The 13,131-nt window shown below is 41.6% G+C and overlaps 1 protein-coding gene across 2 annotated transcripts in view; it reads right to left on the bottom strand.

Annotated features, from left to right (window-relative positions):
- NUCKS1 (nuclear casein kinase and cyclin dependent kinase substrate 1) overlaps positions 1 to 5,934 on the bottom strand; it is a 29,974-nt gene extending 24,040 nt beyond the window's left edge. Inside the window, exon 1 of one of the 2 annotated variants that reach the window (XM_079107228.1) lies at positions 5,681 to 5,934. In XM_079107228.1, coding sequence (XP_078963354.1) covers positions 5,681 to 5,697 — 17 coding nt within the window. In that variant the 5' untranslated portion in view covers positions 5,698 to 5,934. The remainder of the gene's footprint in view (positions 1 to 5,680) is intronic. The other variant, XM_079107227.1, reaches the window with a different exon arrangement.
- Between the last annotated feature and the right edge of the window lie 7,197 nt (positions 5,935 to 13,131).

The raw sequence follows: 13,131 nt of genomic DNA, 5'->3' as shown, positions 1-13,131 counted from the left end.
CTATGTCTCTAAAATAAAATATAAAAAGGGCTGGGGATGTGGCTTGGTGGTCAAATGCCTCTGGGTTCAATCTCCAGTACCAAAATAAAACAAGCCCATAACTTTCTTGTATTATCCTTGGAATATCTTAATCAGGGGAAATGCTCTTATATTATCAAACACATAAATGCAATAACACCACTTAACATTCCCATTTTCCCTCAAAAGGTTCACACTAATCATTTCAATTTTTCCTCCCTAGTCAAGTACATCCTCATTTAATTGCTTTACATGCTCTGTTCCTTCCCAGTGTTCTTTACCCCCTCCCAACTTCAGTAAACTTAAAGTTAACCTTCCCTACAACAGTCCCAAGATGAAATGTCATCACCTTCCAAAGACAGTACTACCGCTGTGGGAAAAAACACACCTTGTGACAGTGTCACATGAGAAACATATTGGCTTTGGGTTGTTCACACCTGGATTAAAGTTCCGACTTTATCTTTTAACAGTTAGGTGACCTGTGGCAGGTACTTAATTTTTCCAAGCCTAGGATTCCCACATGAAATGGGGATAATTTATACCTTGCTTGAAGAACTGCTGCATGATTTTGAAATAATATGTATAAAGTACCTGGCCAAATATCTGGCACCTAAGAGTTGCTTAGTGACTGACAGCTCTCAAGATTGGAAGTGATTTTTTCAATTAATGCAGTTAAAGGTTCACTATCCTTAATTCACAGTTTAGAACTCCCCAAGTTCTGAAAAACCAAGTTTTCCCATAATTTACTTGGCAGCAAATCCATCTGTGTGAAAATTCATAGAACTTCATTAGATACCAATGTTTGATTATAGTACTACCCCAGACAAGTAATGGTAGTTTTATATTATATGCACTCCATTACCTTTTTCAAATTACAAATAAAACCAAAACAACTCTATAAATTCCCATATATGGTCACAAGGGTTTCAAATTAGGGATATACACCTGCAATATATTCTCTGCGGAACCAAATACAGTAAATATGAACCTAGCCAAAAGCAGAATGGCCAAGATTCATGCAGTCTAAATGCAGCCTTGCTATAATCATCACTGGTAAACTGAAGAAACTGGACTTAATCTCTGAAGTTCTGACTTTTTAGTGTAATGTTTTTAATTAAAAAATATATCTGAAAATCATTTTACATAGTGTTGAACAGTGCTCATATTAAAATATTTGGCTATTTTCTCTAAAATACTTTCCTATGTGGAGCTAAAACCTACGTATAAAGAATGTTTTCAGGTGAGGGGGTGTAGTTCAGTTGTACAGCCCGAAGGAGGCCCCCCAGAGTTTGATCTCACGCAAAGATGAAACAAAAAAACTCTGACCGTTTTAACACTGAAAACTAGGTAGGAAAGAGTGGTACCATCAAAGAATGCCAGCTAGATTTGTATCAACAGATCATGGCTCTGCTATTATTCTATTACCTTGAATAACAAAGGTTTTGAGTTTTCTTATGTTTTATGGATAGTAAAAAAAATACCCAGGTTAAATTTTTTTTAAAAAATATTTTTTAAAATTGTTGATGAACCTTTATTCATTTATTTATATGCAGTGCTGAGAATCGAACCCAGTACCTCACACATGCTAGGCAAGTGCTCTACAACTGAGCCACAATCCCAGCCCCCAGGTTAAATATTTTTAGTAAAGATAAAACAAGATGAAGTGAAAACACAGTACCCAACTGTATTTTTTCTCAGTGACTGTTTATTCAATAAGCTACTCCATTTTAACGATTATTATAATTTTCAGCTTAATTATATGTTGAGAAAGTTGAATACTTTTAAATTCTCATAAAACCAACTTCCCCATTATTCAGGCTTCTTAAATTATTATGCTACTTTTTTCCTTCTTCCTGGTACTGGGAATTGACCACCAGGGGTGTTTTTACCACTGAGCCCCATCCCCAGGTCTTTTCAGGTTTTGAGACAAGGTTTGGCTAAATTGCAGAGGTTGACCTCACAGTTTCAAACCTTCTGTCTCAAGCCTCCACAGTAGTTGGGATTACAGGTGTGGACTACCACACCCAGTCTGGGAGGACTGTCTTCACATAAAAGCTAATATAATAAAATATTCAGACCCAGGGTTAATAAAATCACACTCATCTTGCGCATATCCATACACACCGAAGAGAATACCTAAAGAGACATAGGAAATAGGCACTTAAATTTACTGGGATACTAATTTAAGAGTCATCCTGTGCTTGCTTGGTAACAAATTCCAACCTACCTTGAATTTCCAGATTTCTAAGTTTTCCCTTTAACTGAGGGCTTGTGTGCATGTAATATTTTTAGTTGTAGATGGACACGATCTTTATTTATTTATAATGTGGTGCTGCGAGTTGAACCCAGTGCCTCATGCATGCTAGGCAAGTGCTCTACCACTGAGCCACAACCCCCAGTCCCAACTCAGGACTTCTTCAAACTAATTATTTTGCTAAGAAAATATTTTTAGAATCCAAATGCACATTCTCCTTGAAAAGAAAGCAATCTGGAATCTTGGGAGAACTGTTAATTTTCACTGCAATTATAAACATGACAAACAATAAAAGTAACTTTATTATCAACCTGTAAGAGCCTGTTTCCACATCTTAATTTCCAACAAAGACTCTTCAAATTCTCAAGTATTAAACAAAAAATACCAAGCACACTTCTAATAAGAGGGGCAAGTAAGATTGACTTGAGTGTCTTGGATCATTTTCAACAAGGGAGGAGAATAAACAAAGGTAAAAATCAAGAAAGCTGATTGCTAGTGTGGGCAAGTCAGTAAATCTGAGCCTTCTTTCTCATCTTTTACAAGTAATGGCATTTTCCTTCCATCTATACAGGGATTAAGAGCCAGGAAAGCACTCTGAAAAGTTAAAAAAAAAAAAAAAAAAAAAACACCATATACTATGTTTTTTAATCACTGCTGATAAAATTACTATTTCTCAGGCAGAAGTGATTAATATGGATAGGACTGAGAATTAAATCTAGGTTCTAGATCCAAATTTGGCAACTACTAGTATGTGATACAAAGCACTTCACTTGTTCAGATCCCCATTAAGTCTCTTGTGAACTGAGTTGACCTCACTTTCTTTCTAGTTCCAGGACTATAATTTTATGCTATTAATTTGACACTAAGTCCCAAAATATTCCAACTGTCATAAATACTGTAAAAGGTAAAGAGTTACCTTGTTCAAACAAAATTAGAAATAATGTGTTATGCTGGGGATGTGGCTCAGTGGTAGAGCATATGTTTAGTATGCATGAGCCCAAGGGTTCAATCCCCAGCACCACAAAATAATTTAAAAAGAAATAATGTACTATCATCATAGACATCCTTGGAAAATGATGCTGTAGCCAATCAGCCCATCATATGCTTTATTTAGAAATTGGTGTCAAAGCACCATTAATACATTTCTAAATGCCCTTTAAATGTTTAGGTTTATTTTAAAATAAAAATTAACGTTTACAGTAAAAATGAAAACATGGGCAGAAATGCACACCAAAAGATGCACTGTGACATCAATGTTTTCCAACACACACTTCATTTTGATTTTAAACAAGTCTAATTGTCTTGAAATCAAGTCAATGTCTTTTTGTTGTTAAATGATCAAAGGTAATATAGATTACATTTCCCTAAGCCAGGGCTTATTTAAAGCAAAATTTAACAAACCACCAAACTCAAGTTTATTTGTTTCTGCTTTATTATTGGTCATGAGTATATTAAAGACTTCTTTTAAAAATAGTTACAGAGACTTTATCACTAAAATATAACCAGAAACCAAACTGCTCTGAAATTAGTAATTTGAAAGTGACAAAAAAAAAAAAAAAAAAAAAGCCCACAATATATTGACCTCGCTCTTCGAATTAAGGGGACAAAGTTGAAATTATTTTTAACAACACATTAAAAAAAAAAAGTTGTGCAGAAATCCCAGTAACTCCAAAAAGCTAATAAAATGTGGTTAATATATTTATCCCCACATGGTGATTAACAAACCCCAAGTTTTCCAGTACAAAAGTTGTTTATAATTGATCAAAAACCTAGTGTACTGATATTGAAATGGCGGAGAAAAATAGTAATTTAATTTCACCACACAGTAATTACTTCCAGGAGACAAAGATCGAATCCAGATAAAAGAAATCTTTATTATAATATTGTCTATTTACCTGATCCTAAAGAAAAATATCCTGATGAACTACCGGTCACTTTTTATGCCAAAAGAAGAATTCATACTATTACTGTAATTTGAAAGAGCCATCCATACTCCTTACCAAAAAGCCAGCAAAACTTTGACAGTTGGTGATTTATAGAGATGCGGGTTGAAGTTGGATAGCACAGAAGCAGTCAGGTAGTTAGCTCATTCTCTGCATTCCCACCCCGCGTAGAGTACGCGGTACCACACCACCACCCAGTTGGAAACAGATCGTCTAGTAGGAGACAGAATGGTGTGCAACAAAACCCGTTCTCAGGATCCCAAACCTTTTTTTTTAGAACTCTTAAGATACTTCCGTTGCCCACAAAACTTGGAATGAAGGGAAATCAACAAGCATGAAAACGTTTAAAAACTAAATATCTATTTAGAAAATACTATACAAAGTAGCCAATCCTTTATAGTAAGTATTTATTTACAACAGCTCTCCTCTTTAAGGCCTTAACAGATTGGGCTAAACCACACCCCTCCGTAAATGGCACATTCCATACAACAGCCTGAAGGATGGCAGAGGGCGATCCCACCGACCGCTGGGGGAGCAGCAAACTTGTTGAAATTCTGAGAATAAAGTCTGATGGTTAATGGAAGATAGCCCCTTTATGATTAAAGTCACTCCGGGGAGAGAGAGGGTTACAGAAATATCCCGAGACGTGTACGCCGGGTTAGGGCGGAACGAGAACCACACGGGATTTGGGTCGTGCTGTTAACCCGCACCTCCCTGAGTACGGACATTTCCCCGAAGGACATTTCTAGTTGGAGGAAAGAGCGAACTTCGGGGTTAAAGTTCTCCAAACTCCGGGGTGGGGAGAGAGAGCAGTGCATTATAATTTGGGGTCCAATCTCTAACTCACTTTTGCTCCAAGGGTAAAGAACGGGCCCCGCCCACGCCCGGCCCGGGAGGCGGGGCCTGCAGCGACCCCGAGGACGGAGGCGGGGCCGGGCAGCAGTGCTGCCCCTCCCCCTTTGCAAGGAACACCCTGTCCGCTGGAGGAGGGCGAGTGCCCCCACCCCGCCGCAAGTCGCAGGAAGAAGGGGCAACACAGTGCCTGCGTCCCTCCTCACCGAAGCTGGGGGGTCGAGCGCGAGTCCACCAGTCTCCCCCGCCGGCTCTGAGGGGCCCGCCCCGAGGAGGTGGGGCCTGCTTGGGGGCGCTGACTTCACACCCCTCCCCCTCTGGCCCTGGCGGTTCGGGAACACCCCGCCCGCTCCAGTGCGGCGGGTGGGGGAGGCAGCAGAGCAGACCGGAGCCCTGCAGCGGCGCGGGCAGGGGAGGGGCGCGCGCACGGGCGCGCTGCCGCCACCCCCGCGCGCCAACAGGGCCCCCCACGCTCAAGGGCGCGCGCGGGCCCCGAAAGGGAGGAGGCCGCGCGTGGCAACCGGGAGGGCCGACTCTAGGCTCGGTCTCACACTCCTTCGCCACTCACCCCCACCCCCTCCAACCCGCTCCAGGCCTCGGACTCCGCACTGACCTGACAGGCCGAGACATGTTCGCTGTCGAAACAGGACCGAGTCGAGAAGCCAAAGACCAGGACCCCCCCCCACCCCGCGCGCTCGGCGCCCCACCCCCCCCGAACTTCGGCCGATGGGGCCGCTGCCGCCGAACCCCGAGATGCTGGCTTCTCAAACTCCGCCGCTCCTTGGTTCAGGGCCCCTGGATCAGACGAGCCCCCCGCTCCCCCGTCTCTTCAAAATGGATGAATCAAACCAGCCGAAAATGCGCCAAAGCCGCGGTACAACCAAACCCACTAGGGTTTGTGCGTTCCGCCCCAACACGTCCTCTCATTGGCGGCTTCTGCCAGATGCGCCCTGCTCATTAGTCCGTTTAAATCATCACGTCTCCCAGGCCCCGCCCCTCCCCCTGGAAGGCACCGCCTCCTCCGTGAGGTCCTGTTAATCAAGATGCTCTGAGAGCGCACGGCCGCAAAACAAAAATGGTCGCTGCTCAGCCCGCCCCCTGGCTTCCACTCCAAAGTTGCAGATTCGTCTTGAGCTGTATCTTGAAACGACTAGAAAAAAAGATGTATATAGGGTTCAGCATCGCTCAGGATTCATGCAATGGTATTTCATTTCGTCTGCTTTGATCACTTAGAAAATCTGTTAATAGCAAAACCCGTGGGCTAGGCCGCAGATTCGTCACTAAGGGGCTGCTTTAGAATTGGAGGGAAATTCCTTAGGTTCAAAAAATTTGACCTTAAGCCCGCAAGCTCTTTAACCTGGCTCCGGCGTTACCACTCAGGGGCCCAATCACGCCGCTGAAGTAGAGAGTCAGGATGATAACAAAGATGTCTTCGTCCCCAAATTACGTTCTCCATTCTGGACCTTGAGATCCATTTCAGGGTCATTAAAGCCCCAGTCTAGAACGTTACTATTCCGAGGAGCGAGAGGTATATAATAATTTGGAGAATGAGCTCTGGGATCCTGAAATATTTACTGTGGAGTCCCAGGTCCACCACTTTATAATTGTATAACTGTCCCTGTGCCTCAATTTTCTCATCTGTAAAATGGGAAACAAGTACCTATCACACAGGGTTATTAGGGGTAAATGAATTGATAAGTGAAAAGTCGTTAGGACAGTCTGGCACACATAAGCCCAACGTTAAATGTACTCCCTTGGTAGAACTGGGTGGGGCTGACTCAAGACTCCCAAATCATAATTGAAGGTAACTCTGAACTTTCTGTTTAAATCCACAAACATTTGTTGGATACCTAAAATTTTCAGAGATCGCTATGGGAACAGCTAAAGTTTACCCCACCATTCATTGTAAATAGTCTTCAATCCCTGCCACAGAGTGTTAATAACCAACTGGAGATACAGTTCCCAAACTATAACAAAGCCTGGCTTCTCTAAGGGAAACACACAGGGAACAGCACAGTCCACCAGCAAAACATCAAACAAGTTATCTTTTGTCAGTCCATGTCATGCCAACCTCTCCCTTACCCTGCTTTTTCAAAAATTGTGGCTAAAATATACACGAGGTAGCATTTACCATTGTAAGCATATTTAAGGGTACAGTAGGTAGTATGGCATTAAGTACATTCATGTTGTGCGATCATCACCATCATCCATCTCCAGAACATTTTGTCTTCCTGGAACAGGAACAGAGTCTGTACCAGTTCAACACTAACTCCCCCCTCCCTCTCTCCCCACCCAGCCCTTGGCAATCACCATTCTACCTTCTGTGGGTATGAATTTGACTACTTTAGGTAGCTCATGTAAGTGGAATCACATAGTTTCTGTCCTTTTGTGATTGGCAAATTTCACTTAGCATACCATCTTCCAAGTTCATCTACATCATAGCAGGTGTCAAAATGTCCTTTTAAAGACCAAATTGTATGTATACACCACATTTTGTTTATCATTCATCCATGTCTGGACACATGGGTTGCTCCCACCTTATGGATATTGCATGCACACGAGTGTACAGATATCTGAGTCCCTGTTTTTGCTTCTTTTGGGAATATACTCAGAACTGGGATTGCTAGATCATGTGGCAATTATATTCGATTTTTTGAGGAACTGCCATATGATTTTCCATAGGAGCGGTACCATTTTACACTCCATCAGCAATGCGCAAGTGTTCCAATTTTCCCACATTCTTACCAGCACTTGTTTTGGTTTTTCTTTCTGTTTTATAATAGCTATTCTAATAGGTATCCAAATAGGTTTACACTAAGTGTTTTATCATTGGTATTATTGTCAGAATGCCAGTGCTGAGACTGGGGTGGTGCAGTGATCACAAAGTGGTTTTGTTGGAGGCTGTTTTATTAGAACAAATTGCTATTATTTTAGCAAACACCATTATTTAGTATTATGAATGAGGCAGAAGTATTCTTGTTACCAGATTATTAGGTAATGAATGGAACTAGCCATAGTCAACATGTCCAGGCAGGCAAAAAGTTCAGAACAAACCTTCCAGGACTTGGCCTGGTATAGTCCATGGCCAATATATGGATGGCCACTGAATGAAGACTCTCCCACCCAAGGTGAGAGTCATATTCTACCTGTCTCCTCACTGGAGCTTCAGCTGACACCTCTCCTCTATTTGCTCATTTATTCATTCAATATTTCAGCCAACACTGGCCAGGTGCCTGTAATCCCAGAGGCTCAGGAGACTGAAGCAGGAAGATCAATAGATCAAAGGCAGCCTCAGCAACTTGGCAAGGCCCTACACAACTCAATGAGACCCTGTCTCTAAATAAAATATAAAAAAGTGCTGGGAATGTGGCTCAGTGGTTGAGTGCTCCTGGGTTCAAGCCCCAGTATCAAAAAACAAAACAAAACAAAACAAAAAAACAGAATTTTCAACCAACACTGTCTCCTAGGAAGGAAGTAACTTAATACTTGAACTTCTAGTTCACTTTTTACTGGACAAGTTCAGAACTTCTGCCTACTAGAGCTTACAGAACCTGGAATGCAAGCTCTGAGATACATTCCCATTTGATAACTCTGAAGAGACAATATGTGTAATAAAACTATGAGAAGCTATGCAGACAAAAAAGGATCCATTGACAGAAAAGGCAGTTATTCCTTTTCTCTGGAAATGAAATATAGAGGTGGATGTGGTGGTATATGCCTGTAGTTCTAACTACTTAGGTGGCTTGAGGCAGGAGGATCACTTGAGCCCAAGAGATGGAGGCCAGCCTGGGCAACATAGTGAGACCCTGTCTCAAACAAACAAATAAACAAAAACCAATCTGTGGGCTTGTTGTCATACCCAATGTTTAATTTCCCCTATGATTTTGGTTGTATTTTGAGAAGTAATCTTTTCTTTCTTCATTGCTTATGTTAAAGACAGTAAAGGAAGGGATAGAGCATGTGCTTACCAGGCACAAGGCTTGAGGTTCAACCCCCAGCAAAACGCGTGCGCGCGCACACACACACACACACACACACACACACACACACACACAGGAGGAGCATAAGTTCAAGGCCAGCCTCAGCAATTTAGTGAGGCTGTAAGCAACTTAGTGAGAACCTGTCTCAAAATAAAAAATAGAAAAGACCAAGCCAAGCATGATGGCACATGTCTGTAATCCCAGTGACTCAGGAGGCTGAGACAGAAGAATCACAAGTTCAAGGCCAGCCTCAGCAACTCAGCAAGACCCTGTCTCAAAATAAAAAATAAAAAGGACTCGGGGTGTGGCTCAGTGGTAGAGTGCCCCTACCCCAGTACAAAAAAAAAAAAAAGAAAACGAAAAAAGAAAAGATTGAACATGTACCTCAGTGGCAAAGGGTCCCTGGGTTCAGTCTCTAATATGAAAAAAAAATAAATAAATAAAAGGACAGTCCCTGTTTTACTGATCATAGGAACACAGAAAGGTACCACTCTTTGAAGACCCTTCTAGGAAGTTAAAGTAAGCCTCTTTAATTTTTTTAAAAAATGTCTATTTCCAATCTACTGTCCTGTCACTCTAGAAGAAAGGACGGGACAGAAATTCCGTGTACCTTTGGTTGGTTCCTGTACAAGGCAGAGACTGAGTAGCCTGCTTGAATATAACCCCACAGTTAAGGCTCCTTTGTCTTTTTTTTCCTCAATGTTTCTTTCTTTTCTCCAGACTGCCATCTTCCTCTTGGCTTTGAAGAATGTTAAGACCTAAGTTTTGGTAAATTTCTGCTGCTGAAACAAAAAAGATGTACAACTTGACATTCATTTTCAGTTGAAGAAAAAAAGTCAAAAGACCAACACTTGCTGTTTTATTGGATACCAACAGAATCTATAGAAAATTTGTACTCATACTACTAGGTAGCTTTACTATATGTCACTGACAAATGAATATATGATGTGAACATTGTTGGAAAGAGAGGGCCCAAGGTATAATAAAAAGAGCACGGAACTTGTAATCAAGAACATCTGTCTCTGAATTTTGTGATTTACTACCTCGATGATCTTCAGCAAATTTGAAAAACCCTGTGCCTCACCTTCTTCATCTATAAAGTGGGGACAATTATGTTAGTTCTGACCTACTTTGAAAGGTTAGCATAATAGCAAGACAAGTGGTTTTACTGATGCAAGCAGTGATGTGAAGCTTTTGGTTCACATTGTCTTCACTGAAGGAAAAACCCAAACTCCAACAGCAGGTTCACTCCTCCAACAGAACACTACCATCCCTGAATCCTGGGAACAGGGACTGCCATACAAAGACTGCCCATAGCTTACAGATAGAGGAAAAGTGACAGCAATTAGTGGTGACAACCAGCTTGCAGCACTGTTAATGTCTAAGTTATTGTTTCTTTTTCTCCAGAACTCCTAACTATTCCTAGGAGAATTGGTCCATTCCAACCATGACCAGTATGGGTGATTCCAACGATTGCCAACCTCTCAGCCTCTCTGTGGAGTCCAGCTCAGGATCCCTAACTGCCCACCACACATTTCCACCTGGATGCCTAGTTATCTATGCCAAATGAATCCTCTCCTACCCACTTTCATTGTCTGACTTCCTCATTTCTGTCAGTAGTATCATCTTCCTCCTGCCCCAGATTTGCTGAGGCATAATTGACAAATAGAAATAGTATATATTCATGCTGAGTACAGTGGCACATGCCTGTAATCCCAGTGGCTGGGGAGGCTAAGACAGGAGGATCAAGAGTTCAAAGTCTGCCTCGGCAATAGTGAGGAGCTAAGCAACTCAGTGAGACCCTGTCTCTAAATAAAATACAAAATAGGGCTGGGGATGTGGCTCAGTGGTCCAGTACCCCTTATTCAATCCCCAGTACAAAAAAAAAAAATATATATATATATATATATAAATATACACATATGTATTTAAATCATAAAGCATGATGTTTTCTATACATTATAAAACTATTACCACAATCAAGCTAATGAATATCTCCACCCCCTTGCCCAGTTACCTTTTTCTTTGGTGTGGTGAGAATCCTTCAGATTTATTCTCCCAGCAAATTTCAAGTATGCAATGCATTATTAACTATAGTCATCATTCTGGGCATGTGTCTCCAAAACTTATTCATCTTCTGAAAGTTTGTATGCATTAATCATCTCCCCACTTCCCCCACACCCTGGCTCCTCATTGCTACCTTTCTACTCTCTGTGAACTCAGTTTTTTTGAGATTCCACATATAAGTGAGATCATGCATTTTTTGTCTTTCTGTGTCTGACTTATTTCACTTAGTATGGTGTCCTCCAGCTTTGCCCATGTTGTTGCTAATGGCAAGATTTCCTTTTTTTCTTTTTAAAAGCTGAATAATATTCCACTTTTACAGATGTCACACTTTCTTTATCCATTCATCCATCAACAGACAGGTTGGGTCCATATCTTGGCTATTGTGAATAATAACACAATGAATGTGGGGGTGCAGAGACCTTTCTGAGATACTGATAGCATTTCCTATGGGTATATAACCCAGAAGTGGGATTGCTGGATCACATGGTAGTTATGTTTTCCAGTCTTTTGAGGAACCTCTATGTTTCAATAAGGGCTGTATCAATTTACATTCCCACCAACGATACATATGGTTCCTTTCTCTCCAACTCCTTTACTTGCTCTCTTTCAATCTTTTGATAACAGCCATCCCAATAGGTGTGAGGTGATATCTCATTGTGATTTTGATTTGCATTTCTTTGATGATTAGCAAGGATGAACATGTTTTCAGATACCTGTTGCTCATTTGTATGTTTTCTTTGGAAAAATGCCTGTTCAGGTCTTTTGCCCATTTCTTTATGGGAGCATTTGGGTATTTTACTATTGAGGTCTTTTTTTGGGGGGTGGGGAGTATTTTGCATTTTGATTTTATTGTGACTCCAGCTCCATACCTCACTGTTAATCCACAATGTGGAAACCTCTTGATTTCTTCTTTATTACATTTCTCAAATTCATTTTTTGTTTACTGTTTTAGTCCATTTTCTATTGCTATAACAAAATATCCAAGGCTGAGTAATTTATAAAGAAAAGACAGGGGCTGGGGAGATAGCTCAGTCGGTAGAGTGCTTGCCGTGCAAGCACAAGGCCCTGGGTTCGATCCCCAGCACCCCCCCCCCCAAAAAAAAAAAAGAAAAGAAAAGACAGCACCTGTAATCCTAGCAGCTTGGGAGGCTGAGGCAGGAGGATCGTGAGTTCAAAGTCACCCTCAGCAACTTAGCTTAGGCTCTAAGCAACTGAGTGAGACCCTGTCTCAAAATAAAATATTAAAAGGGCTGGGATGTGGCTCAGTGGTTAAGCATTCCTGGGTTCAGTTCCTGGTATCCCCTACCCCTGCCACAAAAGAAGAAAGAAAAGAAAAAAAAGACAAGATGGATTATTTAGTTCAATTCTGGAGGCCCAATAGCACTGCTCCTGCATCTTAGTTTCTGGTGAGGGCCTCATGTCATATCAACTCATGGTGGAAAAGTGGAATGGAAGTAGGCACATGTGTTTGAGGCAGACAGACAGCAGCAGACCCACTTCAACCATCTAATCTGTAGATAACTAACCTAGATGCACAACACCTAACTCACTCACACAAGACCTAATTCAGTCTTGAGAGAGCAAACCCAGTGTCTAGGGAACCCCCTCCCAACTTTTATAAATTTTGAGATAGGGTCTTGCTAAATTGCTAAGGCTGGCCTTGAATTTGTGATCCTCCAGCCTCAGCCTCCTGAGTCACTGGCATTATAGGTATGATCCACCATGCCTGGCTTGAGGTTCTGCTTCTTAAAGGTCTCATCACCTCTCAATACTGTCATGTTAGGGGCCAAATTTCCAGCACATGTGTCTCTGGGGTACAAACCACAGCCACACAATAGTGATTGGCACTTCCGTTGTCAACATTCACGTGTGAACTACTGTAACCACCTTTTTTCTCTCCTTTTTCCATAATCTGTGGTAGGTACAACAGACAACCCTGCCTCCATAAAGCACAGCTCTCATGACAATACTCAAATTAAATGCATACAGCTTCCACAATAAAGTCTAAACTCCTTGA

The sequence above is a fragment of the Sciurus vulgaris genome (genome assembly GCF_902686455.1).
Source record: "Sciurus vulgaris genome assembly, chromosome: 12".
Lineage (NCBI taxonomy): Eukaryota > Metazoa > Chordata > Mammalia > Rodentia > Sciuridae > Sciurus > Sciurus vulgaris.
The sequence above is the reverse complement of the archived record's forward strand: the minus strand, read 5'-3'. Positions and strand labels throughout refer to the sequence as shown.